The sequence below is a fragment of the Notolepis coatsorum genome (genome assembly GCF_963971535.1).
Source record: "Notolepis coatsorum genome assembly, chromosome: 3".
Lineage (NCBI taxonomy): Eukaryota > Metazoa > Chordata > Actinopteri > Aulopiformes > Paralepididae > Notolepis > Notolepis coatsorum.
This window is the reverse complement of record NC_140167.1, coordinates 13,679,684-13,699,425: the sequence shown is the minus strand read 5'-3', so window position 1 is coordinate 13,699,425 and position 19,742 is coordinate 13,679,684. Positions and strand designations below refer to the sequence as shown.

Genomic DNA, 19,742 nt, shown 5'->3' with positions numbered 1-19,742 from the left:
AGATTGACATTTGTCACAATTTTATACGTCCATCTTCTTTATTGTTCGTTTGCGCATGCGGGTTAGTTCAGGAGCGTGACCGGTTCACACTGGAATCTGATATTGATATATCATATATCAAAAGTCGACAAAAATGGCAGCGAAGTGGAAAAACGCCTAAACATACCATTACATAAAGATGTGTAAAACACACATTTTTTTGTGATATTGTTATCAACTTTGGACATGTTCTAGGTAAGACTTCAGGCTATGGCCCCAGCAGTGTTTTCAGCAAATAACTATAGAGTAGATAGATCTGCAGGTATCTGCAAAATAATTCTGACGAAAATGAAAAAAAAAACGTTTATTTCAGTGTGTTCAACTTCAAACCTCTGTACCATGTTCAAAAGAGGCCAGGCTTGTGCATCTCCTACAAATGGTTCGGGAGTAGTGTCCAATTTACGTTTTTAGTATGCAATCGACAGGCATTTTAATGCTAAATTTGCAGGACTGTGAAGAGAGGTTAAGTAAAATGGTCCCAATAACAATAACAGTAAGAAGCATTTTGTGTAAAAGTATTCTGTACTTCTGTATGACAACTATTAAAGAAACTTGAAACTTGAAAACTTGAAACTCTCGCTCTATTCTTCCCCTGGTGCAGCAGGAGTGTGTGGAGGAGGTGTTCCTGGAGGGCGTGCTGCAGCCCAGCCTGGAGACGGGTCGCGTGGCCACGCTGCAGGCCCTGCTGGAGACCCTGGACCCGGGCCTGGAGGCCTGCAGCCGCTTCCTCATCGCCTCCTGCCAGCTGCTGCAGCGCCGCGGCCACTTCCACAGCCTCTACCAGCTCCAGCAGTTCATGATGGTCGGTGCCTCATGTTTGGCTTTTTAGACCTCATTTCATCACGTGTGTCCGTCTTTTTTTTTTTTTTTTCTCATAAAATAATAGGTCAATTACCTAAGAACTTTATTTATATATATAATATACATTTTATATATAATATACATTTTATATATTATAAATATATAATATAATATATATATATATTTATATTAAAATATATAAATATTGTTATTTATTTATTATTTATTTACCTTCATTTAACCAGTTTTTTCCCCATAAAATAGCTCAAGCAAGTAAACATGTTTTACTATGGATTTATTTCTACTAAATTATATTAAATATATATATATATATATTTTTTTTTATCCACTTTTTCTCCCATTTTTCTATATTTTCACCCATCCCAATTTTCGTATCATCCAATTCAACCCTCCCCTGTCACGAACGCTGTTTCTTGCCTCCCACAAGCCGGCTGCAATGTGGACTAAGTCATACATAGCACAAGTCCCCTCCGGTACTTGAGGTAACAGCAGTCGCATCTTTTCACCTGCGCAGCTCGATCTCTCAGTGGCGAGGAGTAACGCGTGGGAGGCTCACGCTGCCCCCGACACTTCCTGATTCTACTGCGCAGGCGCACCAACCGACTTGTAGGAGTCGCTTGTTCACAATGTTCGATCCCCACCCTTCAGTTTTCCCTCCCCGTAATACGGCCAATGTGTATTACTGCGGACGACCAGCTAAACTGAAAACAATGTGGAGAGCTGGATTCGAACACGCGAATCCTAGCGTCTCCACACTGGTGGCGAGTGCCTTGCCCACTACACCACCTAGCCGCCCTTATTAAATATTATTTTTAAAAATAACTATTTTATTCACAATTATGGTGTTCTCAGAAGGTAAAAAAACTTTATTTTCAATAACTGTTCAATATTAGGAATATAACATATTAGGAACCTAGTCCTAACCTGTATGCTTTTGAATGAATAATCACTTCATGCATTGATTCCATTGACCCTGGCAGGATCACGTGCGCGCGGCCATGACCTGCATCCGCTTCTTCACCCATGGGGCCAACTCCTACCTGCAGCTGGGAGAGCAGCAGGTGTGTTGTTGTTCACCATGACCTCACTACTGTATGTAAACACTCCTACCTGCAGCTGGGAGAGCAGCAGGTGTGTTGTTGTTCACCATGACCTCACTACTGTATGGTAAACACTCCTACCTGCAGCTGGGAGAGCAGCAGGTGTGTTGTTCACCATGACCTCACTACTGTATGGTAAACACTCCTACCTGCAGCTGGGAGAGCAGCAGGTGTGTTGTTGTTCACCATGACCTCACTACTGTATGTAAACACTCCTACCTGCAGCTCGGAGAGCAACAGGTGTGTTGTTGTTCACCATGACCTCACTACTGTATGTAAACACACTACCTGCAGTGGAAGGGAGTAACCGGTAGCGGATCAAAATTAATGGTCTGTCCGCTATCTTTTAGCTATTACAAAAGCTCTTTGGTCAATTAGAAGACACGGTAAGAACCTAAGATATGAGGTTTACAACTGAAATTAAGAACATTTGTCATAAGTTGTCAATTTACAATGGGCATTTCAAAACAGCTCTTGTTGTTTTCAATGAGAGTGAGAGGCGTTCACCCCTCCTCTCGCGCAACAACAATATGTGTTTTGTTACATAATTATATCATTTACATTTTGTCATTTAGTTGACGCTTATCTAAAGCGACTTACAAGTTCATATCATAGTGAAATAGGGCCATTGTCATATACTTGACACTGCCATTCACAAGAATATACCGGCTGGGATTATTAAGTTGACCTTGACCTTTTGCGCAGCGCTGGTTGGTCAGAGCCAAGGAGCACCTGAGGACCTACCTGCAGGAGCAAGGAGGCCGCAGCGCCGGCAGGAGGAAGTCGTCCGTCAGCTCCTTCAGGAAGAAGATGTCCTCCAGCGATGTGTCCAGGTTAGCGGATCTTTCTGTTCTTCAAAGATGTATTCTGGGGGTTTTCTGCTTTTATTAGATGGATGGCACAGAGGAGTGTGAGAGGACATATGGGGCAAAGAGAGCGAGGGGATGACGTGAAACAAAGGGGCTCACTTATAAAACCCTACTTAGGATTCACATGCCAACGGACTCGTGGACGTCCACAAGTTCCAAAAGATACGCACAGCGATATTACAATTCATAACGAGGTGCTCCCGCGTGTCCCACTCCAGGTCTCCCTCATAAATCACCATCAACTCCAAACTTTGTTGCACGCGTGAGCATGCGTCTTGTCCCGCCCTCTTAACGCCCATAAATGGCCAGTGAAACGCCCCCAATTCACAGAAATCGATTAAAAAAATAAATTACGGCAAACATTGCAAAGAAAAGACATTTCACGGATTGTGAAATAGAGATTCTAATAGACATTTGAATATACATAGAGATATGAATAGAGATCCCAATAGAGATCCCAATAGACATCCTAATAGATATTCTAATAGAGATTCTAATAGGGGAGATGAAAGCCTGACAAATAAATATTGTTTGGTGGACACAGTGTCTGCATCACCAATGCCAGATACTAGGCATCTGAGTGGCAGCATATGGTTCCTGCGGGTATGTCTCTGTACCACTGGGCCCAGTGCAGCACAGAGGTCAACAGGACAGAGGTCAACAGGACAAGAGGTCAACAGGACAGAGGTCAACAGGACAGCCCTGGGTAGTCTGAAGCGGCTCATGAGCCACTCGTCATCATTGGCCAGTAGGTCTTGTCAGTAGGTCATTGGCCAGTAGGTCTTGTCAGTAGGTCATTGGCCAGTAGGTCTTGTCAGTAGGTCATTGGCCAGTAGGTTATCATGTGACGTTATTGTCATGTGGTCCTGGGTAGGACTCTACCTTGTTGTCATGTGGTCCTGGGCAGGACTCGGAACGTGGGACCTTGTTGTCATGTGGTCCTGGGCAGGACTCTAACGCGGGACCTTGTTGTCATGTGGTCCTGGGCAGGACTTGAACACGGGACCTTGTGGTACAGTGGTTGGCACTGCTGCCTCACAGCGAGAAGGTCCTGGTTTGAACCCCAGCAGGGGGCCTTTCTGTGTGGAGTTTGCATGTTCTCCCCGTGCTCGCGTGGGTTTCCTCCGGGTACTCCGGTTTCCTCCCTCACCATGAAGACATGCATGTTAGACAGGGACTACAGATGGAAACTAGCTCATTAGCTAATTCTGGCACATTTTACATTGATGTGGAAACTGAAGATGTTGATTAATGTGCACTGTCCCTGGGTAAAAGATAAATAATTAAACTTAAAACTTAAACTTAACCTTGTTGTCATGTGGTCCAGGGCCCTATTCCCCGTACCTGGTTCAACTAAGTCGATCAAGAGTCCCATTATCCAGATTCAGTTAACCCGATGTTTGAAGCCGGGATTTTCCTGTTCCTGGAACGCTGATTCAGTCTCGTTAACTTGAACCAGACTTGAGACTCTGGATAAGTGCGCGCGGCCGCTTCAGTTGAAAAGACAGCAGGTGTAGATCGCAGAAATCCTGATCTTCTAACGGCATTGATTGATTGATTGTTTTACAGATTGCAGGCGGCTCAATAGCCTTGCCGACAAGTTAAATGCATAATCTATAGGCTAATTTTAAATCCCTCATTACCCCAATCAATCAGATTATATTTCTTTAAACGTTCCTGCTGGCAGTAGGTTTATGCATTGAATAATCAAATGAGATCTTGCTAGCGAAAATAATTAGTTCAACTGTTTCAGAATAAGGATACGGCTCTCTTATCCATTGATTGATGTATGGTGGATTTTTTTATTTATCTGCACTATGGTGTGACGGTTTGTCCTTTTGACTTTCACGCAGACGACCGGGGTTCGAATCCTAGTCTTTTCCTTCTTTTTGCAATGTAGGAATAATTCAATTTGGTGCACGTTGAGAGCTATATAAAGAATGACATCCTCAATGCATGTAGATTTATAATATTTTAACTTAAAACTAGGCTACTTTTGCGTATAATCATTAATATTATATTCCAAAAAATTATATTGGAAACGCGGGGTTTCGAACACCGGTCGCCCGGTTGCCAGGATTGAGCACTACCGCTGCGCCACTGTGCCAGATGGGATAAATTCATTGTTTATACATTAATGAACGAGAGACCCGTGTTTAGAATATTTTTTCTTTTGAATTAAGTTTTATCTCTTTATTCTCAAATGCATTAATGTGACGTCAACGGCTCATTCAATTTCTCAAATCCGTCAAACAGCGCATCTCATCAGACATTTTAATCCCAGTTACAATATCACACAAAATCCACAATCCACGCATAGACACTTCAATTTTATGCTTGAATGAAACAAAATCCAGGCGCTCCTCTCCTTCCTCGCTCCTCATCCACAGCGGAGAATATGAAAGGAATCAGAGCCAAACGAGCGATAGGTTTCAATCATTAAGGATATCCCCGCGGGATTCACATTTGCAATGCTGCGCGTTGTTAAAATAACCACATAATGTGTACATCGCACCTAGCGAGCGCCACGGTATATATAACGTGCATTATTTAGGACAAAGTGAATTTAGTATCAGCATTTTGGGTCTATTTTACATTTCAAAAGCCCCCTCTGGAAGAATGGAGCACAAAAACGTAATTCAGAATGGTATAATGCAGATCCTAGACTGTGAGAATCATTTCAGGAAACGAGCTGTCACTTCTTTGCGGGGGCGTGGCCATGGTTCATCCGGCTAACTTGAACTTAACCCTGCTCTCGACCAGGCTCAAACTTTTTGATCTGTTGTCATGGTGATTTAGACAATCGCGCGTCGGGGAATGGGAAGGTCCGACTTAAGTCAGGCTTGACCGAAAGTTATCCGGCTAACTCAGTTATCCAGGTACGGGGAACGGGGCCCTGGGCAGGACTCGAGACATTATTATTATTATCATTGGCCAGTAGGTCTTGTCAGTAGGTCATTGGCCAGTAGGTCATGATCTCACTTAGCTATTGCAGTGGACATGGGGACCCTATGGCACACGATCCAATGATTGGCTCTTACACTTAAAGCACCTAGAGTTTCTACTGAACTTGGGATGTCTACTTTTAGCTTCTGTGCTCCTGACACGTGGAACATCATACAATGAACTATTTTGGTATCCTTTGGTCAGTTTAAATCCTTAATTACCAATCATACCATCATAACCTGCAGTTGTTTTAATTGACTATATATACTTTGTTATCTTTTGCATTTCTTTGTATATTTATTGTATTTTTTTGTATATTTATTGTATTTTCTTATGTATTTATTATGTATGTATGTTCAACGTCATTGAAAATGAATTCTCAAGTTGAAATAATGAATGAATGAATGAATGAATGAATGAATGAATGAATGAATGTGGAAGACGCCCCCAGGACATCTCATTGGACAGACATGCAGATCAGAGTTTAGATGTCAACACAGTTATGTCCATAGTGTGTCATGTTTCTCCTTCTGGCGGTCCAGAGATGACAGAACCTTCTAGACCGTGTCTCTCCTGCTCCGTCTCCATCTCAGCTTTCCACGGAAATAATTAAGAAGGGAGTGGCCAGCTCACTCCTTTTTTCTTTTGGAAAGTTCTCCCAATGACATATGGTGTTTTTGTTTTTAGTTTGCCTATTTTCGTTTTTAGGTGTGTTTCAATGTCAATACAGAATCAACAAAAATATTAAAGTATGTTCAATACAGTGACGAAATTTAAAACTATCGAAAATGTTAATTTTCTTCCCTAGGTCTCTCCTTTTCTCTCTGTTTAACTGGTGGTATGTGATGGCTCCTGCTATTAGCATTATATATATATTAGGGCTGTCAGTTTATCGCGTTAATTAGATTAATTAATTACACCGCAAATTATCGCGTTATGAAAATTAACTCAAAATTAATTACAAAAAATAATATATATTCTTTTTTTTATAATTTTTTTTTATCTCATTCATTCCATAAGAACGTAGAATACACATTTACAGACTTCTTTTTTAATATGGTCCATTTGCATGTTCTTGGTATCTTATTCTAGGGACATCTATGGATCTCAGGGAATGTATTTACCATTATTCCCAGTGTCAGAAATACTGTGTCTGTTACTAGGCTTGAGTAAATTGTAATGAACCAAATGAGAATATCAATATATTTTTTTTATCTTTGACTGTGAATAACACTATGCTCAAATTGACCAGACCTGACAAATCTAAGCAAATTAATAGATGGAAGATGATTAAACAGAAGGTTTTGTAGATACAGTACTGAATTCTGCCATCCGGACACATGCAATTTGAAATATGATTATAGAATATAGAATATCAGGCATAAAATGGTTATGCGATTAAAATGCGATTAATTAGATTAATTAATTACAAATCATGTAATTAATTAGATAAAAAAATGTAATCGCCTGACAGCACTAATATATATATATATATATATATATATATATATATATATATATATATATATATATATATATATATATATATATATATATATATACTATAATTAGAGCTCTGTAGTATGAATACATTTTAAAATAGAAAATCCAGTCAAATCGTGAGCTCAAAATTAGCATTGAATCTGAAAACGTGTGGCATGCTCATCATCATCAACACCCTACTAACGTGGCTGGACGCCTCTCGCGTGGTTTCTCTCCTCAGGCACATGAACACCATCGAGCTCCAGCTGGAGGTCACTCGGTTCCTCCACCGCTGCGAGAGCTCTGCTTCCTCCAAGGCCGACCCGACCAGCCCCCCTCCCTCCTCGGGTTTCGGCCCGCCCCCCACGCTGTTCGGGGGAAGCCCCATGAAAATTGATGTCGCCTGCAAGGTCAGCTCCTCCACGGAAATCCTAAACCACTTAAAAAGGATAGTCTATATTTTTCAGAAACCTTTGGGATTCGTTACGAGCCGTCAAATGGGCCATAGTATTGCATATATAGCTATAATATTTAAATAGTTATAGCCCTGCAAACAACTGAGCGACTCCCACCGTTTACAGTGATGGCGTCAGCTGCTAAGGATGAGGCTATTGCGTGGCAGTCAATGTGTTAATGTTATATGGCTAGTTCATTATAAACATTAAAAGCACCAACATGTTTTGGCCTATTCAGGCCTTCATCAGGGTGTAGGGTGTTTCCTTTTGAGTGTCTTTAAAGTGTTGCTAATTACAACAATACAAATTATTCACTATTATTGTGCTATTAGTATGTAAAAGAAGGAGATTCCGTGGAAAGTAATGCAAGGTGGCTGGTTTCAGGTGATGCTGGGAGGGACTAACGTCGAGGAGGGCTTCGGAATCGCCTACAGAGTCGTAGAGGTACGCATCGCCTACAGAGTCATTACAACGAGGGATGTCCGATATTATCGGCCTACCGATATTATCAGCCGATATTGGCATTAAAATGTAATATTGGAAATTATTGGTATCTGTTTTCAAATTATTTTATTTTATTTATTTAAAATGTTTTTACATTTATTTAACCTTTATTTACCCAGGCAAGCAAGTAAGAACAAATTCTTTTTTTATGTATTGTCAAAAGTATGCATAATGTTGTGTTAATTCCACGACAAGAGATATGTAATGTTAATTACCTGAAATTAGGGGGGGGGACCCCGCATATATCGGTATCGGAAATTAAGAGTTGGGACAATATCGGATATCGGTAAAAAAAAAGCCAATATCGAACATCCCTAATTACAACTACCGGTAGTAATAAAGTACAGTACAACGGAAAGAAGTTTGGCATCTAAACCAGAGTGTAAGTGTAACAGTAAAATAATATACAGGTGATTAAACTGAGTATGTACAGGTGCACCCTGTGTATAATGGCAAAAAGACAAAAAAATAAATAACGTCCATTGATTTGAACCATCAGGTGTTCCAGCTGGAGGCTCAGAAGGTGTATGAGAGGGCCGGCCAGAGGCTGGTCCGTCAGAGGCACTACAGAGCCGTTCGGCAGCTTCTGAAGTGTGTGGGTGAATCTGGCACCGCCACTAAGCACGACTGCGACGCCATTGTGCTCAGCTGTGTCTCCATCGCGGATAAGGGCCCGGCGGACGTGAGTGACGCTATGTTTTTAATTTTTAATTTTTTTAATCTTCTTTTTCTCCGCCTGCTTTTCTATTTTTCTCCCCATCCCAATTTAGTCGCTATGCCAATTCCCCCCCTCCCCTACCTGGTTGTTGTGCGCATGTTCCTCCTACTGGTCGGTACAAGGGAACCCTGAAGTCCACCACATGCTTCCTCCGACACATGTGGAGACACCCAGCGGCTCTCTTCTCACCTGGCAGCGAGGACTCTCATTGGTGAAGCGTAACGCGTGGGAGGTCACGCTGCCTTCACCATTTCCTGCCTTTCGCTGAGCAGGCGCCCAGACCTGACCTGTAGGCGTCGCTCTGTCCACAACGCCAGATTACCACCCACGATTTCCCTCCCCCTAACTCAGCCAAACGAGTTAGTATGACGACCGGCCCAAGCCGCAGGGCAATGCTGACTCTGGGAGTCAAGACCGCAGCCTCTTGCATTGGTGACGAGCGCAATCTCCACTACGCCACCCGACCGCCCTAGAGTGACGCTATGTTAACCCTTTCACTGCCGCACTACCAAACGGTTAACCCATTCACTGCGACAATACACAGAAGGTTAACCCTTTCACTGCCACACAACAGCAGGTTACCCGTCGGTAGTGTGATAGTAAAGGGTTAACCTTCTGTAGTGTGGCAGTGAAAGGGTTAAAGGACGGTGTGGTGGGAAATGAACGCGGTACTTTATTTATTATGTGCAAAAAACACCGGAGTTGTTTCCTCTGAGGAAGAACTGACATAACACTGAATCATTATGTCTTTTATAAGATAAGATAAGATATTCCTTTATTGATCCTCTTGGGGGAAATGTGGGCGTCATAGCAGCATGGGGGAGGGGAGGTACAGGTATGGGCAGGGTAATAGTAGAAAGACATAAAGACATAGGCAATACAATTGTAGTACAGTAGAAAAGTAAAAAATAAGCAGTGTAAACAATATAGTTACCGGTAACTCTGAATATAAGCATATGAGCAAGTATACAGTGTAATCAAAGGTGCAGATGAGGGTCTGTGTGCCCCATCAGTTATATTGTACATTACAATAAATATGGTCAATAACACTTAGAATCTGAATATATACTATGAGTAAGTAAAGTATACAGTATACACAGGTGCAGTATACATATCAGCAACACTACCACCCTCTCTACTGTTGGTTAAAAGGCTCCTGTATCATCACCTCAGCTACCCTGATTGTGTACATAGTGATTCTACTTAAGTATAATCTACACCCCAACACATGGAACGCTCTTCAACAAACCCTAAAGTTAGAGGTCCTCCCATCTGCTTCTGCTTTTAAACATCTGGTGTTAAATCTCTGGTTTGTCAAATTCCAATTGTTTTTAGTTTCTTCTATTCTTTTTATATTTTCATTGTGTTGCTCATGTGTGTGTAAACTCATCGTCATTGTAAATGAGGGAAACCTCAATGTCCTTCGAGTTAAAATAAAGGTTGAAAGAAAAAATAAAATAAAAAGTCACACTAAGCTCTGTTATCAGACCATCCTGACTTTCTGTCATATTAATGCGTGGGCTTCTAAACATCCACGTCTACAGCTAAACACGTCACCAGGCCTGTACATAAACACGTAGACTAATGTATATCATTATTATTTCAACCAGAACATCCACGTCTACAGCTAAACACGTCACCAGGCCTGTACATAAACACGTAGACTAATGTATATCATTATTATTTAAACCAGAACATTCATGTATCTCTATTATTCATAAGTACATTCCGTAGCTGTTTATAGTTAGATTTTCCACCACAACGGGTTCCCTTTTCCTCGAGAAGCTGAGCACGATGCTGCCTCCTCTCACCAGGCTCCAAATCAACCCAATGGGACGAGTGTTTTTACCTTAAAAAAACACCATACATGTCCTTTTCCAAATCAGGGATCTGGCAGCATACCGGTAATCATATATGTTCTGCTGAAACACTTTCCCCATTGTATTGTATTGTATTGTATTATATTGTATTGTATTATTCTCAATTTAAGGCCTTCAAATATATTAAAAAGTATTCAATTGAATTAGCCTGGCTGTCAGGAGAGTAAATAATATTAAATATCTGAAATGTTTTTGTATTGAAGTCGTTCTGACTTCTGTTTTATGGAACGCACAAGAATTTAAATTGTGTGCAGCTGCCAGTTCAGTGTCGCTATGTGTTTTTTATTTTAATGAATGAATGATCATTGCATTTATATAGCACTTTTTTCTAGACAGACTTTTTTACAATCTAGGGTGGAAATTGCCTCCTTCACCACCACTGGTAGCACCCAACCTTGGGCTACGCAGGCTCAATGGCTGCCATACACTGGCACCAGCCACACATCACTCTACACAATGGCTGAAAGGCTCAGGAAACAGGGGTTGATACCAGCCAATTAAGGGGGGAGGGATGATTAGGTGGCCTTGATGTCAGAGACCTGATTTGGAATTTGGCCAGGAACGTCGGGGGACCCCCTACTCTTTGTGACAGGATTTCTTTAACGACCAAATTCAGTCGGGACCTCGGTTTTAGCGTCTCATCCGAAGGACGGCACTCACAGCTGTACGGTGTCCCTATCACCGTAACAGGGTCGTTATTACTGATTACAGAGGACCGAGTGCTCCCTGCTGGACAACAACACCACTTTCCAACAATGGCCTTGACCGGGGCTCGAACCGGTGATCTTCCGATCATGAGTCTGGCGCTCTGCCCATGTAGCCACGCTGCCGGACGGTACTAGTTTTGCTAGTATGGTCGTGAAATTTGCATTCAATTTAGCTCTTAAGTCGTATTAAAAAGGTCTTAAAAAGTATTTTAGTTTTACCCTATCAATACTAAAACAATCAGTGAAAGTATGGCCTGTACTAGTCAACGTCATGCCAGATGATGTTTAAATAGGGTTTTCAAAACGTCAACCTGTTCTTCAACTTCTTACTTGTTTATTCTGAGTTCATACCAACGTATTGTCTTCTCCTTTGTCTTGATTCAGGCCAAGGAGTTGGAGAGTCTTATTCTGGAGACCAAGGGCACAGAGAACAAGGTGGTGTATTATCTGACTTGACTGTAGGACTCTCTCCTCTCTCATTCTGTTCCTCATTCCCTGCAAGGAAACTATAAAAAAAAAAGGAAGGGTCATCATCACATCAGAATACCAGCGTTCTATGCTCTACTTCAGGGGTGGCCAACCCGCGGCTCTTTGCCCGTCAATGTGCGGCTCTTTCATCCATAAAAGAAAATAAAAATAAAACTTATAATAATTTTTTTTTTTATGTCACTCATTCCATAAGGACGTAGAATAAACATTTAAATGGCCCATTTGCATGTTCTTTGGTATCTGAATCTAGGGACATAATAATATGGATCAGTGTCAGAAATAGTGTGTCTGTTACTAGGCTTGAGTAAATTGTAATGAACCAAAGGAGAATATCAATTATATTTAAAAGAAAATATATATATTATCTTTGACTGTGAATAACACCATGCTACGATTTACCAGACCTGAAAAATCTAAGCAAATGAATAAAGGGAAGATGATTAAACAGAAGGTTTTGTAGATACAGTACTGAATTCTGCCATCTTTTTTATAATGTAAATTTCTCCACCATTTTTCATCGTATTGCAACACCGTTTTTTGCAAGACGTTCACAGAAAGGTAGAGAAACGAATTGCGTTCTGTTTTATGGCAATAACGTTCAGGTTTGTGGGAGATAATCCCAAAAAATAAGAGAAATAAAAAAAGTATCCAGAAGTCAGATGATTGACAGGGGCTGGTGTGAGCTGGGTAGGGTAGTTTTTCGAAATTCGAAAGCCCTGAGTCTCTTCCTTCAAAAGACTACACTCACTTTTGGCTGTGCCACTTCCTCCTGTCAATATGCGCCGGTTTCCGACTCGATGCCATGAGATTTCTATAATCTTATATTTCACTAATAACAATTAAAATAATTAAAATAACAATTAAAAGCATTGGCATTGCCTCTTTGAACTGCTGCGGTCAGGCAAGCGATACCGGAGTCTTAAGGCGAGCACAGAAAGACTCAGAAGAAGCTTCTATCCCCAGGCCATCAGGCTGCTAAACGAACAATAATCACTATGCAACAACCATCAAATGCACACAGCACACACACCCACACGCACACACTCACTCAAACAAACAACACACTGCAGCACCCACTCTCCACACTTTAGATCACACAAACACACTTACACTTTATATTTATTGATAAAGGATTTGCACTACAACTCGTACACCTACTGTGAATTGTACCTAAATTGCACCTCGTCCCATTTCTCCATTTCTGCCTTGCACTATATAGTATTGTATATTAGTACACTGCACAGTATTGTATATTGTATGGTAACTACGTCTATTCTGCATCGAACATTGTACATATGTCTAAACTGAACACTGTGACCTCATTTTTTTTACTTCTAATTTTACTATGTTATTTTATTCATACTTATCTTGTCTTGCACAGTCTCTGGAGCGCAACAGTAAGAAGCATTTTGTATAAAAGTATTCTGTACTTCTGTATGACAACTATTAAAGAAACTTGAACTTGAACTTGGTAAACAAACGTAATGCTGAAAATATACACTTTTACTGTATATCTCGGGCTTAAGAGGTTAACCCTGTGAGGCCCAAATTAAAAAGACATTAGCAACTTCAGAGGCCAGAGGGTGGGACATATAAACACATTTACTATCAAATAGCATTGTGAGGCTGAACAACAGGACCAATTGACTATACATGTGCTTAACATCTTTTAAATAAACATTCTTTTTTTTAAATGGCTAAAAGTGATTTTGTAATTTTTCAACCGTGGGTCTCACTGGGTACTTTTAACCCTGTGAGGCCCAAATAAAAAAGACATTAGCAACTTCAGAGGCCAGAGGGTGAGACCTAAACATGAAGGGTGCCGTGACTGAAAAAAAAAAAGTTGAGAACCGCTGGTATATGGTGTGGCTCTTTGTGGTACCACAGTCATTTTTGTGGCTCTTAGTCTCTGACTGGTTGGCCACCCCTGCTCTACTTGGTGCCAGACCTTGGTGCCAGTTCTATTGAAGCCTGTATTAAAATAATAATAAAAATATACCAGCTATATAGAGGAAATATACATCAACCAATATAAATCAATATATCTTAACGTTAGCTAGTTAATAATGCAACACATTGCAGATGATTCTGACATCCGAGGTAATAACCTGTTTAAATACGGTCATAAACGAGGAGATGGCTGATCCCATACAACTCAATGTCGGCAGAACTGAAAGTTGACACACTTGGCAGTGGCACCGATGTACGTTCACGCGCTACACAGTGACATGATGACCCTTCCTTCTTTTATAGATTCCTTGATTCCCTGGCCACCTCCATCCTCTACCTTCTTGCTCAATAGAGGCCTTTCACAGAATGTTTAGAATACCCATTTGTCCTCCCATGTTGGAAGAGACAACGGTTGCTATATGTTTTGAAAGTGGGTTACCAGTGGTTAGGAGGCAGCCACGTTGGAAGAAAGACTATACAAGCATTCCGTCCGAGGCCTCCATTCTTCCCAGCTGCGTCCTCCCCTCTGAAGTCTCGTTATTCCTCCCCTGTTGTCCGCAGATCAAGGCCTACCTGCAGTGCTGTAAGCTGCGGCCCGCCTACCTGCTGGCGGTAAAGCTGGAGTCCAGCCGCGCGCGCCCCCTGGTGCAGGAGGTGCTGGTGGCCGCGGAGGGCGCACATGACTCTGTGATGCTCAACATCTGTCGCCAGTGGCTCTCGGAGCACCAGGATAGGAGCGCTCAGCAGCAGGAGAGGAGCACTCAGCAGCAGGAGAGGAGCACTCAGCAGCAGGAGAGGAGCACTCTGCACCAGGAGAGGAGCCCTCAGCAGCAGGAGAGGAGCCCTCAGCAGCAGGAAAGGAGCCCTCTGCACCAGGAGAGGAGCCCTCAGCACCAGGAGAGGAGCCCTCAGCAGCAGGAGAGGAGCCCTCAGCAGCAGGAGAGGAGCCCTCAGCAGCAGCGTCAGGGCCGCCCCAGCCCTCAGTGATGACTCCAGTGGCTCTCGGAGCACCAGGAGACGAGCCCTCAGCAGCAGGAGAGGAGCCCTCAGCAGCAGCGTCAGGGCCGCCCCAGCCCTCAGTGATGACTCCAGTGGCTCTCGGAGCACCAGGAGACGAGCCCTCAGCACCAGGAGAGGAGCACTCAGCAGCAGGAGACGCCCTGGTGCTCAGTAATGACTCCACGCTAGGTAACGGCACACTGTGCACTACGAGGGAACGCAGGAATAGCACCAAAACTGATTTTCTCTTTGCCGTCGAATGGCGTCGTCACCTCCGATGCCTACCGTTCGCACAGGCTTCCTTCTGTTGTAAATGAAAAACACTGCTGTGCTTTACTTCCAATCCTGGGGATATTCTGCTGGTCGCCGCACCCCTTGTGTCTCATCCGTAGCAGTTGAATTGAGAGGTTATTTCCCGTTTGAATCCATATTCTTGAATGGTCGTTTTTGGCTGAAACACCTCAATGTCTGCCATGGAATGTTTGTAAATGTTGTCGTGGAAATTCAGTGTTGATTTGATGCGTTGCCGTGGCAAAGGTGTCATCTGGACCGTTATTCCAGCAGCACGTTGGAACATTCCAACTTTTTGGAGTCAGTGTTCCACATACACACACGAAACGGTGCTCCATTCCATGACAACATTATCAAAATTCTCTTGAAGCCATCTTGGGTACGCGGAAGGAAATTACCCTGATCTTATCTCTTCAGGTTATGTGGTCGCATCTGTCTGGGTGGCGAGGGAATGATGTTACCACACTGGAATGACAACAACTATTATGTAACAAAATAGAGGCCTGTCACGGAATGCTTACAATGCCCACCTGTGACCCATGTTGGAAGAAATAATATCAACAAAGATTTTATCATTTGATTTTAATTATTTCTGGATGTTGTGAACAAGTCGCGATGGAACATTAATAATGTTCCTTTCCGGTGTTTTACCTACTCTAGCACTACACAGAAACCATGTATTTTCTTTGCGAAAGTGGGTATCACCAGTGGTTACAGGCGCGGCCATGTTGGAAGGGTGACGGCTACACAAACATTCTGTGCAAGGCCTCTACCGCTGACCGCAATATGCACAGATAAAGACATGTGGTATAGCTCAATATTTATCAGTGTTATGTCCTACCTCAGCCAAAAGGGAAGGTATCTTTTACCAACAGCAAAGCCTCCTGACACGTCTTTGTTGGTCGTACGAGTTTGTATGTTCCATTCCCTTATCCTTCCTAACCTTTTTGTTTGTTTGTTCGTGAATAACATTCTAAATCCGATGAAAATGTAACGATCTGTGAAAACTACACTAGCCCCAACGAGGCAAGAAGATTATGGTACACGTTCAAATCCTTTTAGAGAATTTAAGAATCAATTTTTTTGTGTGCTCTGAACGAGAGATGAGTTGATTTTAGCGATCATTGTTCTCGGTGATACTGTTGTCGTTTCCGGTCAGCTTTACCTGCCTTTAAGTGAGTTCCCTGACTGTCTTTGCAGCTTATACTCCCTTTTTACTGAGGGACATTAAATACAAATGGCATCTGGGGTTTTAAGGGGGGCATTTTTAGGGAAGCAAATAAGAGGAGCTTTCCATGAAACCCAGGGAACACTGGGGTGTTGGATGCAGAAAGGGACTCATGCCAGGACCCTGTTAGGTGTCTTAACATGTGAAACGAATATATTATTTGAGTTTATATGATCATGGAAAAAATTATCTATACATTTTCAGGTCAGCTATCGCTAGGTTTACACTTATGCTTTCAGTGTGATTTTTAATCATCTATGAGAAATGGGCAACTCTTTGTCTCTCATTGTGATTGGAATTCTACATAGTCTGCATTAGGGTTGCAAAGGGTTGGACACTTTATGGTACATCTCTGGAAATTGTCTACACGAAGTTAAGCTCAGGAATTTTGGAAATTTTGTCCAGTTTCAATAAAAGATCTTAAAAAGAGAAAAATCATTATATTGCTTAACTTATTTGGGATGGAGATCCACATAATGAGGCATTACCAGGTCTTGTGGCATGTTATGGCTAAAATATCCCCAGTGAATGAAATTTATTAGAATTGTAAACCCTGCACTGTGCATTCAATATGCAGTGCACTCCATCATATGTACAGGTGCCAGCATCCAGAGACAGTCTATATACTGAGATGGATCACTGGGGTAGTTTAACCAGAGACAGTCTATATACTGAGATGGATCACTGGGGTAGTTTAACCAGAGACAGTCTATATACTGTACTGAGATGGATCACTGGGGTAGTTTAACCAGAGACAGTCTATATACTGAGACGGATCACTGGGGTTGTTTAACCAGAGACAGTCTATATACTGTACTGAGATGGATCACTGGGGTAGTTTAACCAGAGACAGTCTATATACTGAGACGGATCGCTGTGGTTGTTCTGAATTGGGAAATCCGTAACACTAAAGGTGGCGGCAACAACAAAACTACTAAATGTGATTGAGTGGTTGCCATGGTAACTAAGGACAAAAAAGTGTCCTTTTTTACTAAATTCTGTGTTGTCAGTAATTTACCATTGACTTCAAATATGAAAGAAAACTGATGTGTCTTGACAGATTCTTAGATACAGATGATTCCCATCTAATGGGAATTCAGCTGAATTTACAACCATCTGCCTGCACAGTGTATTCTATTCTCCCATCACATGTGTAGAGGACTCCAATACAATATATAATACAATGTACAGAGTCAACTAATGTAATTGAAGTTGAACTCACAACTAAATCGTTGATCTTGTCATTTCTATTAGGTTTAGCAATGGTCTCTGCTCATAATATGGTAAAAGGTTTGTGTTTCTATCTGCAAATAACAGCCTGTGCAAGTAACCCCTATATTTCCAGATTGTTCCCGTTAATTCCCATATATTCCCGTCAATTCCGATGGAGTTTCCTTTGAATATTCCCCCACATTTTGCAACTCTGGTCTAGATGGAATTGGGTCACATGTGTCCAATGTTGAGACATAGAAGAGAAGAGCACATGGGGATATAAACGCATACAGTCATATTTAAATAAATGTAGCCACAGATGACGCATAGCATAACAAAACACATAACATAACAAGTTTAGACACACACAGCACTGAGATCTCATAACCTCAGATGTAGGGCTGGGCTTAGGGACTTTCTCCGTCTATATTTATATCACAGAATCTGCTCAAATATGTCAAATCACAGGTTATGTCAACCCTTCAACGTTAATCCCATTGAACTGCATGGTCATGTGACCTAAAACTAAAAGTGCCATTTTCAAATTACATTCTCTCAAATGATTTCAGATCAAATATTGTGAGGAATGTAGTTAATACGTGCTCGTCATTATCAATTCAGACAACAGAATTGTGTCTCAATATCGTGATTTCATCACGACATGATCCCAGTGGAAGAATAGATCATTGTATTGAATTTTATGACCCTAAACTCTCGTTTATGAAATGACGTCGTTCACTATGAAAACCATGCCTTCACATCTCTTCACAGGAAATGTATGACCCCACTGCATGTTTGTCTAAACTTAACTAAACCGGTCTGTGAATTTATGTATGTGAACATAATCAACCAAGATGTCGCAAAAAAAGGGAATTTTTGCCATTTTGTTATGGATATCAGTTTAACTATCTGTTTTTGTTTGTTTTTATGTACATTTTTGCAAACCTAACATGCCCAACATTGTCTTAAGTAGCTTTTCTTCTCAGAAGGTGAAGCCTATGTGATCACCATATTACATACCGGTACTTATTAGGTTATAAGTTATTTGTTCATTTACATGACAATCGCCTGTTTCTGGAACCACTTTTTTTTTTATATATATGACCTGTGTTATCTTTGAGCCTGAGCCTTATAGCCTGTCTGATCATGTGATCAAATATGTATCTGTCATATCAGCTGAAGGTTGGATATTGGGTGAATTTCAAAACTGTAAAAAAAAAGAAAAAAATATGTTTGCCCATGCCTCTTTCTCCTCAGTCACTCTGGTTTAAAAAAAAAAAAAAAAACTGAAATGTGGAAAATATCTTTCAGGATTTATGTCGTCTGTGTAGTCAGAGGCAAAATGAAACGAAGCCATTTGAAACTAGATACATTCATTGTCACTTTGTACCCTGTTGCACTCTTATCCTCCCGGTCCCTATGACAGAGGTCACTGTCGCACTTTATATACTTAGCCAATCTACATTTGAAATGTTCTTAGAAAAAGAAAAACATGAAATAGCCGCTACGATGCGTCGGGTTCATGAGAGGTTTGCGTTTTGACTGATTTGTAGGACAGAGTGAAATGAGAAATAGCATAATCCTCAGAAAAAGGGATTTATGAGGGTAGTGCAGCCAAGTTGAATGGATTTGATAATGAATCTGATTCTCAGATTGATATAATTACTGTGATACAGTGGCCATGTTGATAATATCTGACTAATAAACTGTGTATAAATGTATATTGTGCCCCGAGTTCCACTTTGTTCATAACAGATCCTTTGTCTAAAGAGCACCCTTCCATTTTCAAGCAGTACAATCTTAATATTTTATTTTTGTCCCCTTTCCCTGTTGCCCTTCGAGGGAACCTTTTGTCCTCTCGCCAGGCCGTCATTTAAAATGATTTTTTTTTCTTAATTGACCTGCCTGGTTAAATAAAGGTTAAAGAAAAGTACATACTTTTTGACGATATTTTACTGGTATGCAAAAGGATGACACAAACCACCTCCTAGTAATATTTCCATTTATTTACATCAAATGTAAACATTCAACTCTGAACATGGTTGTAAATA

General features: G+C 41.4%; 1 protein-coding gene across 1 annotated transcript in view; it reads left to right on the top strand.

Annotated features, from left to right (window-relative positions):
- The window catches only part of zfyve26 (zinc finger, FYVE domain containing 26), a gene marked incomplete at its 5' end in the record, with an annotated part of 92,656 nt that extends 73,244 nt beyond the window's left edge, over positions 1–19,412 (top strand). Inside the window, 8 exons of the mRNA XM_084310655.1 lie at positions 644–841; positions 1,842–1,922; positions 2,667–2,794; positions 7,500–7,668; positions 8,098–8,157; positions 8,717–8,899; positions 11,907–11,957; positions 14,523–19,412. Coding sequence (XP_084166781.1) covers positions 644–841; positions 1,842–1,922; positions 2,667–2,794; positions 7,500–7,668; positions 8,098–8,157; positions 8,717–8,899; positions 11,907–11,957; positions 14,523–14,948 — 1,296 coding nt within the window. The 3' untranslated portion in view covers positions 14,949–19,412. The remainder of the gene's footprint in view (positions 1–643; positions 842–1,841; positions 1,923–2,666; positions 2,795–7,499; positions 7,669–8,097; positions 8,158–8,716; positions 8,900–11,906; positions 11,958–14,522) is intronic.
- Positions 19,413–19,742: the final 330 nt, after the last annotated feature.